Source organism: Haliotis cracherodii, unplaced genomic scaffold (assembly GCF_022045235.1).
Source record: "Haliotis cracherodii isolate W230 unplaced genomic scaffold, xgHalCrac1.p SCAF_3, whole genome shotgun sequence".
In the NCBI taxonomy this organism is placed as follows: domain Eukaryota; kingdom Metazoa; phylum Mollusca; class Gastropoda; order Lepetellida; family Haliotidae; genus Haliotis; species Haliotis cracherodii.
This window is the reverse complement of record NW_027266286.1, coordinates 25,671,058-25,698,075: the sequence shown is the minus strand read 5'-3', so window position 1 is coordinate 25,698,075 and position 27,018 is coordinate 25,671,058. Positions and strand designations below refer to the sequence as shown.

The following is a 27,018-nucleotide window of genomic DNA, read 5'->3' as shown; positions in this document are numbered from 1 at the left end:
AATGAGCACCCTAACAGGTCCTCGAAACTACCACGTGCAACTTTAAGAGATTTTAGTATGCACAAATGCAACAGAGAATTGTTTTCAGGAGAAAAACAAATTGTACTGTACAGGTAGGCAAATTTCAACTTCTTTTTTCTATATTTCTAGTCTGTACCGTACCTAGACATACAACATGAAATACATGCAATGAAAACAAGAATTCTACCCTGTTTAAATCTATAGGTTACATCTATGATCGATGACTGAAGTGATAGGGAGGGGTATGACTTTTCTTCAATCTTTTAACCCAAATACAGAATACCTTTTAAGAGTTTATTCATCTGTGATGAATTTAAAGATTCAAATATTCAAATATATATCCTAATCTCTAAAACTGGAGTTGATTGATATTATTTATCAAATAACATATTCAACCAATCGCCCTATTAGTGTGATTCTTTAGTTCGACTAATGATGTCTCTGTCCAATGACTCACAGCATTATACATTTTGTGATTTTGTTGTTTAACACCACACTCAGCAATATTTCAGCTCTGTGACGGCGGTCTGTACATAATCGCCTCTTACGACAAGCATCTTCGCCTTTTACAGCAAGCATTGGTTGCTGAAGACATATTGTACCCCGGATCTTCACGGGTCCAGTAAATCATCTGTTAGTGTACTACTATCAATGGTGGTCACCCATTTTAAATGGAATTTAGCAGGGTTTTACGTGGCGCAAAAATGTACCGAATGGACGCAGAAAAAGAATATACTGCATCCCGGGGGATACACAATAATATTCATTGTACCTACAGCGTATCAAGAACAGTTATGTCTGTCATTTCATACATCAATCATGTCCACTGTCCACATGATCATTGATTTATTCCAGGCTCCCAAGTAATTATCTAAACGTACAGTACACTACACCATTTCATCACCTTACAGGACCCTCGTGTTACCTGCAAAGACCCTTAAAATTAATTATTGGGGGTCCTAGTTCCCTGGCCCCCTAGTTTTGTGAGCCAAGGCAAAAACCTGATTCAGTATACAAGAAGCTTATCACTAAAGAATATGAACATTATTGGTTGCTGGGAACCAAGTCTAACCTGGAATTCACATGGGTGTGTTTGTGTGTGTGTGTGTGTGTGTGTGTGTGTGTGTGTGTGTGTGTGTCGGGGGGGGGGGGGGGGGGGGGGGGCGCAAGAATATGATCTTCAACTGGAGACCAAGAAGTAATAAGATCTTGTTATGTGTGATCATATAATAATGTTGCTCTTGCAACAAGATCGCTATCAGATGACAGATTACTTGGGGACAGAAGCCTGCAATAATGACTGATATAAATTCTTTTTAATAGGAATGACTGTCACTCCATCGAGTTTGTAAATTAATACATCTTATTCTACATTTAAATGCTGTAATAGTGTTGTCCTCATTGTTTATTAACATATTGTATTTATAATGACATTGTTTCTCATTTGTTTTGTTATTATTGTTTGTCATCACTGTTTGTCATTGTAGTACATCATTGTTCTTTGTCATTAATGTTGGTCATTATAGTTATCACCGTTTGTCATTGTGTCATTATTGTTTGTCATTGTGTGTCATCATTGTTTGTCATTGAGTCATTGTGTGTCATCATTGTTTGTCATTGTGTCATCATTGTTTGTCATTATTGGTTGTCATAATTGTTTGTCATTGTGTCATTACTGTTTGTCATTGTGTGTCATCATTGTTTGTCATTTTGTCATCATTGTTTGTCATTATTGGTTGTCATAATTGTTTGTCATTGTGTCATTACTGTTTGTCATTGTGTGTCATCATTGTTTGTCATTGAGTGTCATCATTGTTTGTCATTACTGTTTGTCATTATAGTTTATCACTGTAATTTGTCACGATTGTTTGCCTTCCTCTCTTAATGTTTGTCATTATTGTTTGTAATTGTTCATTGTCATCGCCATCATAATTTCTCATCTTTTTTCATCCTTATTTGTCATGTTTGTTAGCTCAAAATGTTTGTCACAATAATAAGCATAATGAGATCATTTTTCATTATTGTTTATAATTGTTATGTACACCAATGGAAATCATAGAATGTGTGAGGCGAGGGGACACTAACACTGGCTTTCAATCTAGAACAGGTGTATCATACTCCAGGGTACAATTTAGGTTGAATATGTCTATTTCTTTTCATTAAAACCAACCCTTCAACAATTTTAACGAAGTTTCAACAGACGTAGGGAGATGACAGTTGTGCGTGTGAAGAGATGGTGATGACAAGGCAATGCCTGGAGATGTGAGGAGAGCATACGCAGACTGAATGTGTTAGTGACATTTCCGGGCTTTGGGCCACACGCAGGTGAGGAGGAGGAGGAGGACGCTACATATTAAAACCAAAACATGAACCGAACATGGAGCTAGTTTACATATCAATCACCATTTTACCAATAATCCAAAAATACGGCACTGAAGTGCTCAAATAGACAATTTGTAACATGTTTGTGTTCAATAGAGTGAAAAGTTTCATGGAGTTGTTCCATACATATTTTTTTATACAAAATACATAGCCTTTTTTTGAAAATAGTTTTATGCACAATGCAGGAATGGCACAAAATTTCATAAAATCTTTTCCGAGAGCATGAGCTATTTGATTTCATGATTAACGATAAATGTGCGATGAATATGTAAATATCAATTTTCCATGCTCAATGAAATTATGAGGAATGCTAACTTGATAAATCCACTGATAGATATGTCACTGCAAAACCAATGGAGTTATTATCAAACAAAAGTCATCAAAACTGTGTATCTCAGTGATAGAAATCTATTAAGCATCTAGAAATGTACAAATAAACACTAGAGGTGGCTTAACATCTGAAACCAAATAAATGTGAATTGCAGAATATTAACTAACTGGTCTGTTGTATTGTTAATGATAAATTAATATTAAAATAGTTAGAGTTCTAATCATGATCTACAATGTGCATGCTTTAACAATAAACATCACGTCTGATAACAACCACACACATAAAATTGATTGGCAATTAACAAATGGTAAAAATGGTAAAGATATCTTCAATATTTGTTACTGCTGGTATTGTATAATTTCTCTCAAACAACAGACATGTGACAAACATTAAGAACAAATTCAAAGATATGATATGAACTACCATTTCAAACAATGAGACTGTTGTTGTGTTGTCAACCCAGAAAAATAGAAACTCAAAATATAAATAGAAAATTAAATATTTATTATCAATCAATTTTCAAAACATCTTTGTATAAGTTACTTATACGATGTATAATTTCAAAACATTTTTCAAAACTTTGATTCCATTTTTATTTACCGTATTCGACGTAATAAGCGCCCCGCTCTAATAAGCGCCCACAGCGATATTTGCTAATATACTGGCTAGTGAACAATCCAAATTAGCACCCCTTCAGATCGATCAATGTACACAAGACATTCGCGTATAATACGCACTCGTTGTCATATGCACCCTTAATTATAGTCAATAAAATTCTGGAAAAATATATATGTCGTATATAAACATTTCAGGCTGTCAGCATAAACCACGAAATTTATTTTTCAACTCTGTTTTTTCCACCGAAATAATATTCTAATAAGAGCCTCATGTTTCTAATTTTGAGAGCGACCTGGGCGCTTATTACGTCGAATACGGTAATTCTATATTCTGTTTTATGTATCTTCATTGTTTGAAACCATGTAGTTAACATAGTAATAATTCTAGTCTACTCAAGCACCACGTACAATTGTGTCACCTCTTTATGTGATATCAAACTATCTAAGACACAGATGAAGTCAGTCACCCAGTGAGAATGCTAAGCTTGGACACGCCTACCCCGATACCTGACCTATTTCCAACTTTAAGAGTGAAACAAAATGTTTAGAATATTGTCAATTTTGTTAATTTCCATGCTGGGTTCATCAACAGTATGTGGATAGTTCATTTTTAATATCCTTTCAAATTTTCAGCTGTAAAAGACGTTCATGTTTGGAATCATGATATTTTACACAATAAAAGTGACTTGTTCATTTTACTTGGGGATCATCGAACTTTCATAGGCAAAATTTCAACATTTTGAAACATCAGTCAAAATCTACTATCATATGTCAGACTAAAAGGACCTATGGCCATAGCAGTCACTTGTTTAGACATGTACATGCACCCAAAACAGTGTTAGGCCATGCTTTTTTATTTTTAGGATTACGGATTTTTCAGGGTCCAGGGTTGGAGGAGGGGAAAAAAGAAGAAGAAAAGCCATAAGCATTTTTTTTTTAATGCAGAATGCCTCTGGCATATGTTATAACATATTCTGTAATCAAAATACCGCCATTTGTGATGAAAAAGCCCCTTGTAACAATAAATATTCTACCACTTACAACACGGAAAACTGTCAAGGGAGGCTATCCATGTTCGGCTTCGAGATCAACAAAGATTGATTATGTATCTCTTTACAACGGTAAATTCATGTTTTTCTATTAAAAGGTGATGATAACATATAAAATAACTGACTATGTGGTGGGGGGGGGGGGGAGAGAGAATGGAAATCTGATTTTTTATTTTTTTACATTTTCTCAAAAATAAGGGTCGGCAAGTCCGTAATCCTAAAAATATAAAACTCCTGGCCTTAAAGAAGAAAATTGAATTTTCCATTTTGTGTTTTCAGTGTACAAGAAGGTTCATTCCAACCATTTAAATCACAATGAAAACTGAATTTTTTTAAAGGGTTACGGCTAAAAATAGGTACAAATTCATTTTTAAAAACAAATAATTAGCAAGGGAGATCACTCTTTAAGAAATGTTCGTAGGTGTTGTCAAATTCTATATAGGTTAAACACTCACCCCCGCACAGACAGGCATGCAAACTCAACATATCTACTCTACACATATTTAGTCTACTGATTTAGTGGAATAAACCGGGTTTTTGTGGCCAGCTCATGACGCAACACATTAGGGGAAATTCTGTGGGATGACTCCATTTAGTTGATAATTTGATGTTCTTGTGCTCAAACACCGACCGGACAACAGCATGTTAAAAATTGTCTTCAGTGTTAGCAAAGTCCCAAGATGAAGAAAACACAACCAGAAATATTAAGACTACAATGTGCATATTTGGTGCAAATATATATTTCGATGTGGTTATTGAAAGTGCAAATATTCAATAAAAGATGCCATGGTTAATGAAGATCAACAAGCCTTCAAAATGCAGATATAATTCACTGTTACACAGCATTCTTAGAGTGAACAAAAAGTGTTGTATTAAATAAATGGAAACTGCCAAACACAACTACAACACAATTTTTTTCTCAATAATAATATTAAAGAATTATAAAATGCAAAAATTCAGAAAATTAACAATAAAAACTTCATGATGCATCAAGGAAAAGAATGTATTCCAAATGGTACCACTCTATCTTACATATTAAACTCAATACTTCTGTCTCATGGAAACAGATTGTCCACAGTATTGACAAAATATGTAATTAATGTCCAAAATACTAATCTAAATTCTAGGCATTCGATAAATTGCAATCATAAAACTCTCAAAATCCATAAATCAACACCATGCACAGAACAAACCAAAAAAATCACTAATTCATTTTGTTTCCACTTCTATCTAAAACAATTATCAATCAAAAAAGATTCTTCCTTTTTTTTCTCGCTACGGTCTACATCCAACTGAATGTTCAAAAGGAAAAATTGTAAAAATCCTAGTACAGTTAAGACATTCATCTTGGGAACGTTTGCAGAGACTGAAAGAGTTAGTTCATTTAGCACCTCCTCCATTTGCGTGTTCCTCCATTGACGCGAAGCTCTGCGCCTTCTGTATTTTGGCCCTAGTGGTACCTTGTGACTTGGTCCGTTTCAACTCGGGATGAGGTTTCTTTTGCTTTAAGCTTGTAGGACTCATACAAACACCATTAATCTAGAAATTAATTAAAAACCAGGCACTAGTTATTCTTGGTGGCTTTTGCTCCCATTTGGAATAAAAGAAACCACAAAATTGTAAAAACTACAGAAACAAAACAACTTAAGTTCATCAACATGGCAAAACCGGAATTTGGGTTGTTTTTGCCAAACATGACAAACCTTTGAATAAAAATCAAACAAATTGAAGGAAAACCTCATGCAGTTACAACAACACATGCTATTGCAAAACGAAACAAATCAGGCCGAAAAAATAACATTGTTAAACCTATATGGTCAAGGATTTGCTTGGATGCTTTCAGTACAAGTAGTCTTGTGCAACACTTTTCAAATTGAAAAAATTAATTAAACTGTTTAAGCAAAATATCAAGTTAATTTAACTCAATCTTATATCTAAGTTTCGGTTGGAATCTTTACGGACAATCAGTCTTAATCCTTATTTATTTCAAATAATTAAAACGTAAAAATAACATTCGTATTCCTTGGGATACAATTCTAGTCACGGGTCGAAAAGTTGCCACAGACAGAAAAGGTCTCCATAGCTTCCAAGTATATCCTTGACCACTCAATAACTTGTGCAGTGTTGTAAAAAGCCAAAGCAAGAAAGAGTGGAAGCCACTTATCACTGGCCATGAGCGCCTCAGTGCAGTTACGAAGCTAACAATAGTGGTCATACCCTGAAAAGGCAGGAGAGGGAGAAATCACGTCAAGGTTAGCAGACAATGTGATGAGACGACAAAATCATCAGGTCAAAACAGTGCATTTATCAATCTCCTCCAGAAAACTTCTAGTGAATAAAAATTCTCAAAATGAACAAAAGGCGTAAAAACATGACAAAACTCGCTCAAAAAAAAAAATCAGTCACAGAGTTACCTAATTTTTTGCCTTGGAAAAGGTCTACTAAGCTTATTCGCCGGGAAAGGGGCTTTTTTCCGTTTTCCCGTAAGTCAATGACATCTGCTCTAGCCTGGTCTCTCCATCCCCTCGTCCTATCCCGCTCCACATGAAAAGCGTCGTCATCACCGTCAGCTTCACTGGAGCGTGGTTTGGCACCCATTGAACGTATTTTGGTACTCATTTTCCGCAAGAAACCCTTCCCGCTGGCATCCACAGAATCACATTCCTTCCCCTCCGCTGTTGGTGACTGTTCCACACCCAAACTCAGAGTCTCATCTGCCAAAAACACTGTGACCTGATTCTCATGACTATCAGCGACCTCCAAACGTACAGTTTCTCGTGGACTGTCACTATCAGATTTGTTATGATGACTACAAGAATCCTTTTCCTTCGTCCCCCTTCCTTTGTAGGAATTCCGGATCCTTTTGATAAATGACTTCTTATTTCCTTGGTTGCTAGGCAAAGCACTAAGGTCAGGGTCTGAGGATGACCTTCGGACCAGTTTGCGGGTTTTTAATAATACTTGATCATCTCGGATTTTCGTTGTGTCTGACATACACTTCTTCATAGCTGGTTTCTGACTTCCCAGCAGTGGATCAGGGCCAATTGAATCAGGGTCATGAATTGGTGGTGTCGTGTCACCATCATCTAAACCTTCAGAAGCCGAGGTGTCACTGACAACGTTTTGAGATGGTTCCTGTTTAGGCTCTCTCCTACCAGACTGACTGTGTGCTTTTGGTCTGAATGGGGCAAGAGTGGCCCCTGTTTTATCAGAATTCAAACTATTGTTAAACAGCGGGTCGCCTGGTTGGACAACAATTTCATACGGAGAAAATGGCTCATTTTGTAACGGAAACACATTTGAGTCGATTGAACACTCCGAGATGACCTTAAGGTCGCCTGAAGTTGCTCGATGTTTGGGTGGAGGGGGTCGTGGGGGAGGGGGGTTGGCCCCTCCTTTAGAATCATCTTTTTTCTTTGATCTCGGAGCTGGTACTGGGGAGGTTACAAACATCGAGGGAGGCGAGGACTGAAATTAACATCACAACGAAAACACAATAAAATTAAACAAAAGAACAAGGAAAACGATGTTCATGCAAAAGAAACAATAACCAAAGCTCTGCCGATTCAACCTATGTGCTGGTCACAACTGTTTACATGACAAAGTGAACACGAAAGAGAATTCACCATCAAGTATTCAAATTGTTAAATCATAAGTGTTAAAACACAAACGTCTAGGAACAACATATAACTATAACGTATTATTAATGAATTAAAATATTCTCTAAAATTAAAATTATTTTCATTCAGCTTTATCCAAATAATTTTATTCTCTAAAACATGCCAATTTGACAAAAGAATTTGTTTTGATATAGAACCAGCATTTAAAGGCTGATATTTAACAAAAGTGTTCATATCGACTTTCAAAATATCTAAAGAGTCAAATTGAAGCTCCAAAAAATCCAATTTTACATATTTGAAAGTTTTTGTATGAAACAGTTAAAACAGCACAAGGCTGCAAAGGCAATTAACCCTGCCTCCAAAATAATAATAAGCTACAGCAGACTGTTAGGACATAGAAAGATGGGAACTGAAACTAACAAATTAAAATCAGCCTTACACTAGGAATCACAACATAGTCAGTGAGTGCAAAAGCATGAAATGACTATCAATTAATTTCATAAACAATACAAACTCATCATAGGAAAAAACCAAAACAAGTCTGCAAAACTAAGAATCAAATACTGTCATTAGTAGCAACATTACTAAATTATTCATCAACTAAACAATATTCCAAATCAATGTCTTTTCCATAAATGGAATTATTATAATAAATATATATAGTAAAAATCAGTATCCATTCATCAAGCAGATAAACTTACAAATGTAAAACTATGATTTCAGAAAAAATTCAATATGCAACTTCATGAAGGAGACTTTCTGTTCTTAAGATGTTATTCAGAATTATGATATTAATATTGAGAAGAATGTTCAGACATTTCTTTTACAAAAATGCTTAATATATCTAACATCCTTAAGTGTACCGTTCTACAAGTACTGCCATTCGCTGTGAGAGTTTGTTAGTTCTTAAGCATTTTAGCAATGCTGATGTAATGTTTTGCAAATCCAGAAAAAGATGAAATATTAAATTAGATATTAAAAATTAAAATTTAAAATTAGATCCAGTTTGGTCCTTCTCGATGACACACCTGATCTGTTGTTGGCGATTTTGATTCCTCAGAATTCTGACCAACACCTTCAGCATTCTGTGGCTTTTTTCCACGTGGAGATCGAGGTGCCCTCTGGTAGGGGTCCATGGAACCTGGAGAAAATATTCCATTTTCATCAGCACCTTTGTCAAAAGTACTGAGTTCATGGCAACTAGGTGCTACTGTCATCCATAATGTTTAACACTATCATGACATAAGGTAATATCTCACAGCATTAAATAATAAAGTCTAAAATACCTCACACATTGATTTTCCAGATTTCTACATTTATTATCACATGTGTGAGTGTGCAATCAACACTAAATTTTAATTTCAATTTTTTAATGGTATTGCCGAGTCAAAATTGTTTGGTCGCTTCTTTCACATACATGTATACTGCACACAGTGAAAATGCATAATCGACTCGAAATCAGAAAGATGTTTTTCTGCTCATGTCCATCTCCAAATACATCAAATATGATACAAACCCATATGACGACTTAGATCTGTTTAGTTCAGAAAAACTTCATTTGACATTTTGCCAAATATTACAAAAAATCGAATATGCATTTCCAAAGTGTTTCAGATTATCTATTAAAAAAAATGTTATCTCTAAGCTATTTACTTATATTTATAATACAACTTAACAAAAATAGAAAACAAAACACATGCAATTAAGTAAACAGTGTGCTCCCATCATCTCGAAGTTTGAAGAAATCTTTAGCATGACTACGAATGAGAGGGTATTTTACACAGACTTGGTGACATCCTGGCTATATGACAGCAGCCTATACATAAACAAGTCCGGGCCAGACAAATCAGTGGTTGATACCACGATCATCAGTCAGTCCCTCCCTGGTACTGTTACACAGAGCCAGCAAGGGAAGACATTGTGGCCAACAAATTCACATGTCAGAGCCAGGTGCCTGTTTCATTAAGTGACTGTAGTGCTACAACTGCCATCCGTGTATGATAAAGTAGAGCTGGTATGATAGTCTTAGCACTAAGATCGCTTTGTGACACGTGACTCTGGGTCTACTCTGCCCCATGATCCCCTGCAGGGTTACAGTTTGGAGACTGAGGGGTCAGTATGAATGTGTGATGCAAGGTTCACTCTAGGAATTTTCTGACATGGGCCCTTTATGCGAAAATTTCAAATATTCCAGAGGTAAATCCACACTTGCCCACACACCACAATGTTAAAATATCCCAGTGTATTTGAAAATGTCAGCCTTTTTTCAAATTTAGCGTCCTAAAGCACAAGGCCCAAGCCTAGTATTATCCCTGGTGATGTATCAATGGGACAATCAGTTAATTCCAATGAACATTTCTAGATGAGGCTGCATAGGATCATCCTACCAAAAAAGCACGAACTGGTTTTTTTGCACAAATATTCAGATTCATATTGAGAACTGTACAAAAGAAACAAGATTGTGGGTCCCCCCCAAACCACTTCGAGATAACAGGTCATCTGCCATGAAAATGCTACTATTAAATATTGATTATGATATGTCAAGATGAGTGGATGAATGACCCTAACCTTTGAGTGAGTGAAAGTAGGGAACTGGCTTGTGAGAGGGGTAGAGACGGAAGGGAGGTACTGACAGACAGTTGGAAAGACAGATGGACACCAGACTGGACATACATACAGAAGGGTCAAGCAAGCGATTAGTTCTAGGCATACGACCTGGGGAGGAAATATGGAAAAGATTCAGCATCAACCGAATCTTGTATGTTACAGCTTCAAACAGCTGCCATCTTTTTTATCTCATGTTCATCACAACAGACATACAAGAATATTTGTCATTCCAAGTTATCGCAGCTTACACATAAGTGTTCAAAATTAAGCATGAAAGAGGGGTTCTTGTCATTTACCTGAAGGTAGAAAAGTACAGATAGAGGCATTCCTACATTCAAATATAGCATTCCTACAGCAAACCTCAAGGACTCCAGGACCTCCCTAAATTTAAATACTGCATGTATAGAGGTGGATCAAGGATTTCAAAAAGGATTGGTACACACTATACCCAAGTGAGGAAGTCAACATAAGATGTCTATCCACCAGTGGTTTACATGTCCCAAGCTGTTCAAAGATGGAAATTGGACTTGTCTTGTCTTGATCCTTACATAATGAAAATTATCTGACTAATTGTTCACGAAATGTTTACAGTCTAAAAACGTTTGAATCCCAAGTCTAACAAAATTTCTTACTGTCTTGTAAGACAGTACATTGGTTAAACCTTAAGTTGATCGCAAAATGATGCCAGATATGTTTGGGCTACGAGACCCAAGAGTCTTTGGCACAGACAAGTTTTAGTCAAGAGCATGTTTTGATGGACCATGTATTTTCATGTCAGATGTGTACCATACGCAAAGTATAACACTAGACTGAGTGTATTAGGATTAACACAGCTGTGAACAGCATTTCAGTTACAAAACGGCAGAAGAACTTCCCTTCAAAAACTATTTTGGTCAAATTTATGAGTGAGGAGTATGGTTTTACACCGCTTTTAGCGATATTCCAGCAATATCACGGCGGGGAACACTAGAAATGGGCTTCACATATTGTACCCATGTCGGGAATTGAACCTGGGTCTTCGGCGTGACGAGCGAACGCTTTAACCACCAGGCTACCCGACCGCTCCGCCAAATTCATGAGCACAGCTTGGTGCTGACCGACCAAGGACATTATTTGGGATTAGAATCCACGATCATGGCATGGCTTAAGGATCTCATACACACAAATTTCCGCTCAATGGGCCACTGGACTCCCAAGATCTACAAGAGGTAGGAAGGGTTATTTGAGTCTCACACAGAGGGTAAGATAGGATCACAGGGAATGTGCAATACCATTGCTGATCTTACAAGGGAAACAATAACACCAAAGAGTACAGACACATGTTTGCCTTAATGGATGTAAGCTGACTGTTAAACTGGTATTCAGAAACATTATAAACTGTAAGATGAAAGGATGTGAGTAATATTTGAAAATATGAGTATGATGACAAATCTTAACATTGATAGTGCAATCATGTAAGAGAATATCGATAGAATATACACGATGACATTTCTATAACTATCGTCTAATGTTAGCTGTCAATAACAAAATATCATCATAAAATTCCTTTTACTGCAAATGATATGAATGCTAAATCAAAAATATTATTATACTTCTCTAGCATTGTAGATAATATTATTTCATATGTGAGGGAAAGTATCTAAAAAAGCCAGAGGGATCAAGCAGCAAATATTTATTTTTCAAATTTCTTGTTTCTATTCAGACTTCATTAGTCAAATGTTTTCAAGAATATCTGGTGATTTTTCACTGGCTGCTTTCACCTACAACATGTCTGAATGTGAATTTTCAATGTTTCAAAATGCTAATGTTAATTGTTCCAAGGTCAAGGTCAAGCTTGACATCAAGGTAAAATTTGAGAACAAGGTCAAACTTGATAATGTGGTCAGATATGATATAAAGATTAGATTTGAAATCAAGGTCTGACTTGAGATCAAGATCAGATTTGACATATAGGTCAGACATGAGGTCGAGATCAGATCTGAAATCAAGGTCTGACTTGAGATCAATGTCAGATTTGACATATAGGTCAGACATGATTTCAAGATCAGATCTGAAATCAGGGTCTGACTTGAGATCAAGGTCAGATTTGACATACAGGTCAGACATGAGGTCGAGATCAGATTTGAGATCAAGGTAAAGAAATGTCATCATACCATGCAGTATTTCATGCAGAAGAATTTGGTAATGGCAAATATTAATATAGATTATTATGCCACTACTCTCAGCAACTACCCAAGAGAGGAACTTGATCCTGACCCTGACCTTCCTCCATGGAGGACTCACCATAGAGATCAGGGGTGCCCAGGTTCAGGAGACACGTCCTCTGCATGAAGTCGATGATTGCCAGGCCAGACTCATTCCCGAAGGCCATCCTGAAGAATAAGGATGAGTAAGTGAATTTGCACGAGTAGGTGAAACACATTTTGGTCTTTAAACATGTAGGTCTTTACACATTGCAACTATGAGGCCAATCAATCTGGGCCTTCAGCCATAAGAGAAATCCACAACTCTACCCCACTGCCCCAAAGACTCCTGCTGCAGAGTGAGTGAGTGAGTATAGTTTTACACTGCTTTTAGCAATATTCCAGCAATATCACGGCGGGTGACACAGTAAATGGGCTTCGCACATAGTACCCATGTCAGGAATCGAACCTGTGTTTTCAGCATGATGAGTGAACGCTTTACCACTAGGCTACCCGTATCTAAATACATTTTGTCCAGGGCTACGATCAAACTATTCCCAATCAGACATTTTGTACCTATCTCTTGAGTGAGTGAGTTGGGTTTAACCCCACTTTTAACAGTATTCCAGTTATTTCACGGCGTGTCAGCTCAATGTGGGACGAAAGCCCGAAGTGATGCAGGTCTCAGACATTGGTGAAACCCACGGGCACAGGTATGATACTGACAAACCTAGAAACATAATTGGGGCGAACCGGGATTTGAACCCACAATCATGGGTTTCTGGCATGCCCAACGGACGCAACTCTGCATTGTGTATGCTCAACGTAAAAATTAACTCATCAAGTTTAAGTTTATCATACTCTGATTTATTAGAAGCATGTAATTAAAATTTTCTTGAACCTTGAAGATGTTAAGTGTGCAGTTTAATTGGACTCGATTGAATCCAAATATTAAGGCCATAATAAGGTAGTACTTGTTTGGTTGGGGGTAATGGATTTTTGGCCAAAAACTTCAGGTTGGTAGGTCAAACAATTTTTTGGGTAAATTGCAATTTCAAATATTTTTTTAATTTTCTCCCACTGTTTGTCATCAATAATTGGGCTTTGAAGTTTTTAAGAGATAAATTTTCAGCATTGGTTTATTTATATTGATAGCAACTGTAAATGAGATTGGGTTTTTTAACATTTTACCGAGTTCTGGTTGGTGGAATAAAAACAAATTGCTTTTCCTTTCCTTCTTTTTTCACATTTCAAATTTTGGGGGAACTGCATATTCAAAAAACAAATTCTAATACAGGTCTGGCAACAAATAAAAAAAATAAAAGTAAAATTCTGACAGCAGCAATTGTGTTCTTTCCACAAGCTAAGGTGAAATGTCTTGGTATTTTCATTAACAGTAGCTTGAAAGTAAAGAATTTGTAGTGTGACTTTCTTTTGACCTAACATGCACCAAAACGGCCTCAAGCTGCATGACAAGTAGGTAGCATACAGTAAGAAAATTAATCAACTGTAAAGCCATTTAGTCCATATCATTGTAAGTAGTATCAATTTCAGTTATCAATAAACCTTATGATCACTGTTACTTCGCCTTTGTGTATACATGTGGCCCCATGAAATCAGGGAGGGCAATGTTAGTGTTGATGCATGGGTCTCCCCAGGCAGGTCCACTCAGCATCTGGAACATGCTCCCAGGGAACGAGAGGAAGCACGTTTTTTTACAGCCCTTGCCCATCTTGACGAGTTAACATAGTGCTGTAGGGTACAAGTGAGACTGCCCAAGTGTGGACCAGCAGTCTCCAGGCAGTACACAATTAGCATGGACCGTGACCGAGCAGAGCCTCAGGGGGCTGGCCTGGTTGTGAGTACAGTGAACTTACAAGCCGTATGTGGAGTTGACGAGAATGCTGGTGATGTTGCCCGGAGGCTCGCCGTCCACCCACGTCAGAACGCAGACCAGGTCAGGCTGGTAGCCTGCACTCCACTTCCTACTGCCGGTCTTCACCTTCACGGACGTCGTGTGGTCGGACTGCTGGAACAAGGGTCTCATGCAATACACTGAAGTAATGGTCTCTACATCTAGTGGTGTGTCTTGGGGTTTATCTGTTATTACTAGTCCAAGATATGGTCAGTACTAGCCCATGGTTGAGGTATTACTAGTCCAAGAGTCACTCAGTACTAGTCCTTGACAGGGGTATTACTAGTTCGTGGGTGAGGTATAACTAGTCCATGGGTGAGGTATTACTAGTCCATGGTTGAGGTATTACTAGTTCATGGGTGAGGTATTACTAGTTCATGGGTGAGGTATTACTAGTTCATAGTTGAGATATTACTAGTCCATGGTTGAAGTATGTTCATGGGTGAGGTATTACTAGTCCAAGAGTCACTCAGTACTAGTCCATGGTTGAGGTATTACAAGTCCATGGTTGAGATATTACTAGTTCATGGTTGAGGTATTACTAGTTCATGGTTGAGGTATTACTTATCCATAGTTGAAGTATTACTAGTTCATGGGTGAGGTATTACTAGTCCATGATTGAGGTATTACTAGTCCATGGGTGAGGTATTACTAGTTCATAGTGGAGGTAATACTACTTCATGGTTGAGGTATTACTTATCTATGGTTGAGGTATTAATAGTCCATGGTTGAGGTATTACTAGTCCATAGGGGAGGTAATACTAGTTCATGGTTGAGGTATTACTTATCTATGGTTGAGGTATTATTAGTTCATGGTTGAGGTATTACTAGCCCATGGTTGAGGTATTACAAGTTCATGGGTGAGGTATTACTAGTCCATGGGTGAGGTATTACAAGTTCATGGGTGAGGTATTACTAGTCCATGATTGAGGTATTACTAGTCCATGGGTGAGGTATTACTAGTCCATGGTTGAGGTATTACTAGTCCATGGTTGAGGTATTACTAGTCCATGGTTGAGGTATTACAAGTTCATGGGTGAGGTATTACTAGTCCATGATTGAGGTATTACTAGTCCATGGTTGAGGTATTACTAGTCCATGGGTGAGGTATTACTGGTCAGTGGTTGAGGTATTACTTGTCTAAGAGTGGGACAATACTCTCCTTGATTGAGGTATTATAATTTAACTGTCCCAGACTGGGGCACTACTGGTCCAAGATTACAGTATTACTTGTCCCATGACAAAGGTATTACTAGTCCAAACTTTGGTCAGAACTAGTCCACAATTGAGGTATTACAGGTCAAGGAGTGGGACAGTACTAGTCCAAGGGTCAGACAGTACGAGTGGTACCTGACAGAGTTCCACGTCCATAAGTGGGTATTTTACTCCATGCTAGGGTGTGACTAGGGCCATGTTTTCTTAAAAAACTGTGCAGCAATGCCGTGACAAATTGTTTGCATTTCTTAGAAGTTGATGGATGACAACTAGACAAAAAATGTCTTCCTTGACAACAGTATAACTAGTTATCCATATTTTTTGGTCTATTTTGTAATGTTATTTCTGGCTATCGGTACCTATGTCCAGTAGATATAATAGGGTACATCTATGAAATGCCTGCAGTATCACACCCCTCAGTATATGTATTCCACTTGATGTTGAGTGGCATCACTAAAGTAACCATGGGAAAGTGAAATAACAGGTTAGGACTTCCATTCTACAAATAACCATCAGTCACACCGATGAAAAATATTATTTGTTTGAAGGAATGCAACTTGGTACTAGCATCAGCGCTTTTAGTCCACTAGTCCTTATAATGATAACATATAGCAAAACCCTTAAAAATGGCAAATTTCTACTAGTCCTTATGATACCTTAACTATTGGGCAGATTGACAAGGACTACAGGACAAGGGCCAATTTCTGACACTAAGAATGCTAGCCAGACACAGTCTGTCTCATGTTAATGGTGTGCTAAGGACTGGTGTACGTTTAGGCTTTTCAATAGTGTCCTCACATATCTCTTTTTGGAATGTAAATCTTTCAGATTAAGCTGTATTCCTGTACATGTGACAATGCTCACAGCAAGGTCAATAACAGTCAAAAACAATCATAAAAAATTTCCCTTAATTATATTGAAATCCGTTAAAAATATCAATATCATTTTGACAAAATCCTAATAGTTTGCAACTCAGCAGATATGAAATCCAGGGGAATCCCTGGTCGGCACCCACCTTGGCACTGTCGGAGGTATTACTGGAGTAGGAGCCCATGCTACCACTGGTCTGTGTCACCAGGCCCAAACTCGGCTTGGGGTAGTCATACTCAGGAGAATCAAGGTCATCATAGATTTCATATACAATAGACGTCTCTAAAAACTGAAAAAGAACAAGCAGTGAATGAGTGAGAGAATTGGACGTGATGCCTCTTTGAACATTATATCTGTTATCACACGAAACAAATTTGTCACTTTCTTAGTCATTTCTGGTCATCTTGGTGGAAAGTTTGAAGTGATGCATGTGTTAGATGTTTACCACTTTGGTAAAATCCACAGGCACGGGTTGGTGTTGACAACCTTGAAACATACACTGGGATTCAAACCCACAATCAGTTCTCTGGCATGCCAATTCTGCATAATGAATTAAGACAACTGGGCCACCTGTGACCCCCAAAAGAACAAGCAATTCAAAATGAACCAAGTCCCTGAACAAGCTGTTTCTATCTGTCAATTCAGTAACACTAGTTTTAGGTCATTTCCAAGCAAGTTATATACAATGATGTGGTAGGAAGTCTCAAATTGGTCTGCGAATTAAGTTTACTTACGAGCTGTGCTAAAACAGGGCTCGATTTAGCTATATAAAACATGCACAAGTGCAACCTACTATTGAAAAATACCACCTAATATGTATGTCCACATGCACAAAGTACATGCAAAAAAATTCAAATAACCCTTAATCACCCTTCCTTGTCGACACAAAAGCAATCTTTGAACACACTCAATGCTTCTAAGGTTAATTTACCATACTACATCACTAATCCCTGTGTTGCGTGTAATTTGTCAAGCTTTCTTTGGCGTAACATCATCAAACTGGGGGAACTTCAAGATTAAGTGTACTTGCTCCTCTTTACTGTTTTACAGCATTGCGTCATTAATTCATGCGACACTGGCAGCAGACCTACCTATGTTTCAACTTTGAGTGTTAGTGAGTTTGGTTTTAGGCTGGTTTTACGCCACTTTTAGCAATATTCCAGCAATATCACAGTGAGGAAAACCAGAAATGGGCTTGAAACATTTCAACTTTGATAATTTATGGGACTGAGGGCAGGCTGGTTTGGTTTGGTGCAACTTGATTTTCATGTCAACATGCACCTGGTACAAGTTTAATCAAGTTCCTTAAATCGAGCCCTGTAAAAACAGAAAATTGTCACCTGAAGTCTGGTAACTTTTCAGAATGTTTTCCAATATTTTCAAAACATTAGCTTTCTACCAATAATTATAAGAAGGCTTCATCAAGGCTGATTACAGATTTACAAAATGATACGAGGCCATCCATAAATGAAGTCACCAGTAGTGGATTCGCCTTGATCTCAAAACAACTCGGAACATCTTTTCCCTCCTCTAAATACTCAAGAAAACATATTTTCCAGCTAAATTCATAACATCTAGGGTCCACAGGATTTATCATTTCAGATCGGAGATGTAGTACCTCGGATCATCAATGCTGCTAACAATACAGAGCACTAGTAATCTATTCTATCAAATCATTGGGCTGGGAGAATTTATGGTGATTAAACTTACAGGGATATCGAGATTTGCCTCTTGTTTGCTGAACTTGAAGAGCATGCAATGACTTGCACCTGCCACACACAGTAGACGACTCTCACTGCACATGTAGATCATCTGGATTGCAAAAGGGTCATCGTCTTGACTTTCCGGCGTCTTTTTTGGTTTTTCAAAGATTTTGGCAGTTTTTAGCTTGTACAACACTTGCAATGTCACTGAAATGTGAAAATGATTGGCATGAAATGACTGAGAGCATTGATTCTATACGGTGTTTATTTGTTGTTTAATGCTGCATTCAGCAATGTTCCAGCTGAAAGACATCAGTCTGTAAATAATCAAGTCTAGATCAGACAATCCTGTGATTGACATCATGAGCATCAATCTACACAATTGAGACAATTATCAACAAAGTCAGCAAGCCTGATCACCTAATCCATGCAGTCACCTCTTACGACAAGCAAGGCTTTCTGAAGACCAGTTCTAACCAAGATCTTCTCTGGAAACATTTCAATTCTGCAATAAGGACTTGCATGTTATTTGTGTTGGATTCGTCCTCGAATACTGACTGTGATGTACTGGGAACATTCAACCCCAAACAAGGTCTTCCCCAAAAAAGGATGAGTGAGTGAGTGATGGAGTTGGTTTAAGGCTGACAGAATACCCTGGCACATCAGCTTATGGCAGGCATAATGAGAGCATTAGGAAATTACTGTGCCCTGCAATTTGCCTGATAACTTGCTAGCTGTTTTATGATAATTGTTTCCATTTCAGCAGAAATGCTGTTTGAATGTGACTCACCAGCAGATGCGTCCCAGAACTTGAGCGATCCATCAGCATGTCTAAAAAGACAATAACAAACTTGCAATCAATCAGTCAGTTATTCACTCAGTCGGTGAGCAAGTGCTCGTTATTTAACATTGCTGCCTGCAATAGTCCAGCTATATCAAAGCAGAATGAAAATAATCAAACCAGTGGTCGATAGCATGAAAATGACCCTTGCTACCCTAAAACTGAGTCAATCTTAGGCTTGACAAAAAGGGTTATGTTTCTGGTCTTTTGGTTGGCCAAAAATGATGAGATGCAAATCAAACTTTTCTTCTTCTTTCTATTTAAGATCATTATATATTATAATTTGTTTTTCAAAAGAAACCATAGTTTCATGATTCATGTGTCATGAGTCAGTATCTCAAAAGAGTGGAAGAATTGAATTCATCCACTGAAGCCATTCCATGTTTTATCTGCCTTCTTCATCATCAAATCAACCTCCAGAATTGTGTGCAGAAGACGCAATTATCTAAAAATAAAATCAAGACACAACTATGTCTTTGAATAAACATAAACAGGTTTCTCCTCGACTAAAGGGTGTTCTCTTCATATTTGCCATGGAATGGACACTTTCAAGTACATACTTCATAAAAGATGGATTACTTCAAACTCTTAGTTTTAAATCATCACAACACAACCTGTAAAGGTTAAGCATGTCCCATGTGCATCTATCAGAAACACTTAACACATGGGTTGCCCACTTTCCGACTGCATGGCTTAACCCTTTATTGTGTCTAGTGCCTATGATTATATTTTTTAACCATTATTTTAGTTATAAAGTCAGGGGCCTCATAAGTTTGTTTGTTGTTTAACACCTCACTCAGCAATATTCCAGCTATATGACGGCGGTCTGTAAAATAGATCAAGTCTGGACCAGACAATCCAGTGATTGACATCATGAGCATCAATCTATGCAATTGGAATACAATGTCATGTATCAACCTAGTCAGCGAGTCTGACCACGTGATCTCGTTCGTCACCTCTTACTACAAGCTGAGTCGCCTTTTAGGGCAAGCATGGGTGGCTGAAGACCTATTCTATCCCAGATCTTCAAGAGTAGAAACAATTACAGAACTTGCTATAAGAAACATTATTTGCGCACAGTGCTTGAGGCAAATGTCTTGTGATTTAATTCAGATTTAATTATTTTTTTAGAATTGTTCATCTACTCATTTTCTATCAACTGGTTTTAAAAAGCTTTCACATGAATATTCCACACATATCACAGCAACTCCAAGAATGTTTGTTTGTTTGTTGTTTAACGCCGCACTCAGCAATATTCCAGCTACATGACAGTGATCTGTAAATAATTGAGTCCACGCAACTTGGATAAAATGACATGCATCAACCAAGTCAGCGAACCTGACCACCTAATCCCGTTATTTGCCTCTTACAAAAAGCATGGGTTGCTGAAGACCTATTCTACCACAGATCTTCACGGGTCCACACCAAGAACATCTTCCCGAGGCAAGAGAGTTAACTGACTTTAAAAGTCCAGTTTCCACCCTTGCCGAACTAGGCTGGAATTACTGGGCTCGATCGTAGCGCCACCAGAGGCTATTACCAATTATATCCCTTCTAAGCCTCTCCTATGGACCAATCAGATTCCACCTCTTGTATCACTTACGTTTGCTTCAAACAAAATGGTTGCGCCCGGTCAGGACGATCTGATCGATAATCAATATCTATATTGTGATAAAACGGGTCTTACTTCGCGAAATGCATCAAATCACGTGAGCACCTTGATTAAAAACATGAGAAGATTTTGAAAATATCTGCTGACGAGTTGGTAGTGCACATGCTTTGCAAATCCGGCAATCGACCGAAATCTGCACAACAGTTTACGAACCAGATTTCAATTTCGGTGCGCGATTTTGATTGGACTATGCATAGACTCGTTAGTCCAGCCAAAATGTAACTCCATAATACCAGCCTAGTTCGGCAAGGGTGGAAACTGGACTTTTAAGATCAGTTAACTCTCTTGCCTCGGGAAGATGCACCAAGAATGGAATTGACACATTGTGGGAAATTGAACCCAGGTCTATGGGTGAAATAAGACAACCACTTGGCTACCCAACTGTCAAGATCAGCATCATGGAAACATTAGTAGAACATCAAGAATTTGTTATCAGCCACATAATTTTACTTCCCATTTCAAGTCGAATATTGTTTTTGATTCAATATGTACATGTTCCCATCTCTGTACTGTACTTACCCGGTGATGATGATTTCTGGATAACTGCAAGCCAGTGTGGGCCACTCTCCTCCCTGTACTGGCCAGCCCTGCTGAAACATCACCAACACACACACTGTCACCACCAGTCCTCAGACACAGACATGACCACACGGGAAGATCCATCAATGATTGCATGCCCAGACTAGCGGTCAGAGAGTAACAGACAGGCCACACTACTCTAGGAGATCCATCAATGATTGACCAGACATATGGTCAGACAGTAACAGACATGACCACACCTCTGGGAGATCCATCAATGATTGCCCAGATACATGGTCAGACAGTAACAGACATGACCACACCTCTGGGAGATCCATCAATGATTGCCCTGATTGCCCAGATACATGGTCAGACAGTAACAGACATGACCACACCTCTGGGAGATCCATCAATGATTGATCCCAAACAAAACACGCCACCACGAAAGTGATTCCCCCCGGTGGGGTTAAAACGCTTTCCCGCTGCTTGACATGCTGAGTAATTTCAACAATCGGGCCAGGACCCAGGCAACCTTGTGTCTACCAGTGTAGCTATTGTTATGGGTACAGATTCACCCAAGCATGGGGATGGGTAAGACAAGGAAGGAATCTCACATGAGTAGTGTAACTGTACTGAGTGAAAATGTTTAAAATTTATCCTGACATAGCCTATTTTCAAACAGTTAAGATAGCATTGCTGATATTTGAAGGGATGAGTGAATCAAAACTCAAATTCTGCTTCATACCAGTAGGTGATGTCCTCAACAATAGAATTCAGCTACATTCCGAAAGAAAAAAACTCCTCAATAAAAGGTGTGCCCTCCAAACCGTCTGTAAACTTTTGCTGTACTCAAGTGACGTCACCTATTGTCAAACACCTGATTGGTTTCGTACTTAAGCGGGGTTTTCTTGAATGAAGAGACATATTTTAGCGCACAGTTTTCAACATAATTCTTGAAGGTCGGCATTTACACTCAGTAAGTAATTGATAGTTTGAAACCTATTCACAAAATATGAACATTTGTCACATTATAGTGTTCCCACTAATTTACTCTTTCTTTTCATCATGACACAGGCACCAAAAGCCTGAATGACGACGGAGTTTTCTGACAGGTGTTCAGTACTTCACATGAACTCAATGTTGACAGGCCGAATGCATGCATTCTCAAGTTGGCAGCTTTGATGAAATCACACCTCTCCCTATAATGCCACAAATCAATATCAAACACGGATGCTCGAAAATAGGGTACTCAACGATATATCAATGACTGTGTGAAGATATAAATCATTCAGTACGATTTGGGCTATAAAAGGGATTACAGACAAGAAACAGAATTCCACAGAGGCAAATGTGCAGGCTGATTTACAGTTTATTCCCAATTCTAAGAGGGATCGGCACTTGGTTTTTGCCAGATAAAAGTTCACGAACAAGACCAGACATCAAACTGCCATTCATTGAAAACATTCCCCAAAAGGATGCTCAACCAACATTAACACCAAAGATGGCTTTGTCACGAAGCACAATGATATGCCTCTGAGTAGTGGGACGATGCCAGAAATGATCTTGAGGAATAGCATCCAAATATGTACAAATTCACTGAGATACTGCAGGTGGAGCTGGATAATACTGCGGCACATCCAGTTAGTTTGATGCCACCCAAGAAGAAGAAGTATCAAAACCTAGATATGCCCATAAGAGGGAGAAGAGACAACTTCTTGCCAACCAGAAACCAGTGAACGATTATCACAATGAATTATGGAAATTCAGGGATGGAAACTGACAGTTTTAGTCCTCCAGTCTTAATAATGATAACACATAGCAAAACACCTAAAAACTGAGGTGAGGTGAGGTGCAATGGAGTTTAACACTGTGTCCAAGGTTATTGCACTTATACATATATAGCGACGTGCATGCACATGTGTTTATGTGTGGCTGCTTGTACAAGTCCTGACTAATGCCTATCTTATAGTGATAGCCCACTGAGATACCATGCCACAGTTGAACATGAATATCCCACTCAGACACAGTATACCGACTCCGAGCCGACAAAGTCTTTGTTTTAGCCCTTTAATGCCGAGCACCAGGTAGGGTAACAAGATGTACCATCTATTAACATCTTTTGGTATGATGTCAAGATCGAAGGTTGTTTCACAAAATCAGCAATATATGCAATGTTATTTTTGTAGGATTAACAGAAATGGCAACACTTTTAGATTGACCGCTTCCTGACGTATCGGTACATAAATAGCTGCCAAGCATCACAAAACATAGTCTTAGCACTATGACTTCTTAGAGTTGATGTATAAATATGAGACTTGCGGCTATAGAAGCAATCAGATCCTTTCTGTGGAGTGAGTGAGTTGGGTTTAACGCCACTTTTAACAGTATTCCAGTTATATCACGGCATTACAGCTTAATGTGGGAGGAAAGCCCAAAGTGATGCAGGTCTCAGGCATTGACCACTTTGGTGAAACCCACGAGCCCGGGTATGGTGCTGACAAACCTAGAAACATAATCGTGGCAAACCGGGATTCGAACCCACTATCACAGGTTTCTGGCATGCCAAAGGGACGCAACTCTGCACAGCGAATCGCGGTGCCTTAGACGACTGGGCCACCTGTGTCCCCCTTTCTGTAGAACAGGGTCCAGATCCTATACACTGCCAACTGCATGGGACACTGAATTCAATTTGTTTTCAATACATGCATCTCAATTTCAAAACCAGCCTTGGTAGTTTTATACCCACCTTTTCTGTGAAGCCAGTTTTCTTCTGTTTTGAGCCGACAGAGTAGAATGCAGGTATGAGGTCTGGGGGACAGTCAGCATAATACTGACAGGCCGTCACTGGAGACTCATGGAGGTCCATTGGGTATGGGTTCTCGAAACATGGGTATCTGCAACAGGGTGTATGGTGTCACTTGAACACATTGAAACTTGATATATTTTCTTTCCTTGATCACATGCTGATTTACACCACAGACAACACACCTCTAGCTGTAAATAATCAAGTCTCTGTATGAGAAAGCTGTGCCAAATATTTTTCGGTCTACACGCCCAAACTTGCATTTTGACATTATCGTCAGTGGATACTAACCATAGTGCATGTATAGGGTAAAATACTCCTCAGAGGTTTTGGTTTAAAAGAGATTCGAATTAAGCGTGCAAGAGAAAAAACATGTGCAGCATGGATCAGCTGGAGTCATGACATGTAAAATTGAACAAGTTTTCATCACCTGCCCCAGTGGCCCAATGGGAAAACAGTGGGTTTACAAAAGATAACACGATACATGAGGTTGCAGGTTTGATTCACATTATGTCATTTTCATGTGAAAATAATTGTGACATTTAACCAATCAAAACAGAATCTTGTGTTCATATCAAGAGGCTAGTTAATAAAACCTCAATTGTAAAACGTAGATATTACAATTGAAATGTAAAACCTCCAAGCAGGTTTAGATGTGCCGCATTTCAAAATCTTGATTTGGAAGAGAACCACTTTAAAACCGTGGTTTGGAAAATGAGCTGGTTACTAGGTGGAACCGAGGTTGTCAGGAACCTATTGCATTATATGGGGTAACTCGGGAATAGGTTACAAGTACAAACTGATCAAACAAGACAAAAAGAAAATTTACCAGATAGGGGCTTAGGATGATAAAGTCGCAGTCTAGTTGTGGCTTAATACACACATACTTCTCAAAACTAGTTAAAGAACATCCACAATTGGAAGGCTGTGTCGTGCAATACCCAAACCGCTATGAGAGATTAACAGGAGTCATTTGAAAAATTCGGGTCTTGTTTAACTTCTTATGAGTAATCTACAATAATCAAGAGCTATTAAATAGTCAAGTCAGGCACACCAGTGCTTTCACTGAACGAGCATGATCTACACAGTCAGGTCACAATCACACAACATCAGCTTCAGGTTCCACCCATAACCACCTGAGTGCCGTTGTACAAAGCGATCTAAGCGCTAAGGTGATCGAAACTCCCATACCTTAACATAGACTTACGACAGTCGTAGTGCTAAGGTTGCTTTGAACAACCAGGTTCTCACTTGTTAGCGCTTACATCAAGCACTGGACCTATTCTGCAGCACATAAGGTAAGGTAGGGTGAAATGGGGTTTACCGTTGTGTTCTTCATGTAAAGCCGCGTGTATGCATGTGCTTGTCTGCTTGTCCTAGTCCTGATGTATGCTGGTTTTATAGTGTCAGCCCACTGAGATGCCATGACGCAGTTTAACATGGATACACTACTCTGACACGTCATACTGACTCTGTGCCCATTGGTCCCCGTTTTATCCCTAAAAGTCGAGCACCATGACAAGTGACAACAAGTACCACCCTTTAATGTCTTTTGGTATGACATGTGCAGGCCATACTGGGCAATATTCCAGCATGATCTGGCATCTGGCATCTGTGAAACACGGTGTAACGCCATTGGCGCACAACACGTCACTAGTGCTGCCAAGCCCATCCCAATCTTTGTAGCCTATGGTAAGCTGTAGACATGTCTGAAAATAATCGAGTATGGCCAGACAATCCAATGATTGACATCATGAGCATCGATCTATACAAATGGGATGTGATATATTGAGTAGAACCTTCCACTATTTCAACACGTTCAAAAAGTTACACTTCATTGCATGATGTATTGGTAACCTTGTAGTTTATATAGACGTGTCTTTATTAGTTGGTGAGTCTGTTAATGTTGTTTTATGCCACAGTCAGCAATATTCCACCTTATATTTCAATACACCAATGTGACCATGATGACAAAGAGATTATTAGCACTATCCATGATATGATATATTCAACTACATGTATATGATCTTACCCGGGTGACGTAAGATCCACAACAACAAGATCATTTTGCAGCAGCACGACAATAGCATAGGGGTCTTGGAAATCTGGAACAAACATATACAATAGACATCAGTCTATAAGTGTCTTTTACCTGCAACTATTTGACAATTTCAAGCAGTTTCTCAAGGAGGACAAGGGTTTGAGGATAGAGGCTCAGTGTCGAACGATGTCATTCACACACTAATAAACATTAGTTTCAGTTTACGATACTGAATCCTCATTCAATGATAAAGCCAAATCTTAGATCAGACCTCTAAGTAGCGATCATTTTGGTGGCCAAATGGAACTTAAATCTATGATTGGCAACCTAAATTTATCTACTGCACGCAAATGACAACCTTAAAGTTAACATCACTGGCAACAATATCTGTTTAAGATATCTGTTGGCTCCTAAAAACTTTGGTTTGGCTCCTTACATATTCATGTTAGGAGCCGCTTGGCTCCCTAATATAAAAACAAACTGAAGATGACATTCATTTGTGTGAGTGAGTGGATGCTATTTAAGCTACAGTAATCAATATTTCAACAATATCTCATATCAGCCTGTTAATGTGTAAATCTGGCCAAAGTGGTTAACAGCATGAGCAATGATCAGGTCACAACCTAAAA

General features: G+C 38.5%; 1 protein-coding gene across 11 annotated transcripts in view; it reads right to left on the bottom strand.

The window, feature by feature from the left end:
- LOC139474163 (syntaxin-binding protein 5-like) overlaps nucleotides 1-27,018 on the bottom strand; it is a 142,374-nt gene that overhangs the window by 20,526 nt on the left and 94,830 nt on the right. For 4 of the 11 annotated variants that reach the window (XM_071257050.1, XM_071257053.1, XM_071257052.1 and 1 more), the window contains exons 11-21: nucleotides 26,381-26,453; nucleotides 24,292-24,439; nucleotides 21,546-21,616; nucleotides 19,304-19,344; nucleotides 18,521-18,720; nucleotides 16,956-17,099; nucleotides 14,688-14,836; nucleotides 12,911-12,999; nucleotides 9,049-9,161; nucleotides 6,815-7,868; nucleotides 2,719-2,745 (exon numbers count right to left, since the gene is read on the bottom strand). In XM_071257050.1, the coding sequence (XP_071113151.1) occupies nucleotides 2,719-2,745; nucleotides 6,815-7,868; nucleotides 9,049-9,161; nucleotides 12,911-12,999; nucleotides 14,688-14,836; nucleotides 16,956-17,099; nucleotides 18,521-18,720; nucleotides 19,304-19,344; nucleotides 21,546-21,616; nucleotides 24,292-24,439; nucleotides 26,381-26,453 (2,109 nt within the window). Of the gene's footprint in view, nucleotides 1-2,718; nucleotides 2,746-5,791; nucleotides 5,940-6,814; nucleotides 7,869-9,048; nucleotides 9,162-12,910; nucleotides 13,000-14,687; nucleotides 14,837-16,955; nucleotides 17,100-18,520; nucleotides 18,721-19,303; nucleotides 19,345-21,545; nucleotides 21,617-24,291; nucleotides 24,440-26,380; nucleotides 26,454-27,018 lie in introns of all 11 variants that reach the window. The other 7 variants (XM_071257054.1, XM_071257056.1, XM_071257057.1 and 4 more) reach the window with 6 other exon arrangements.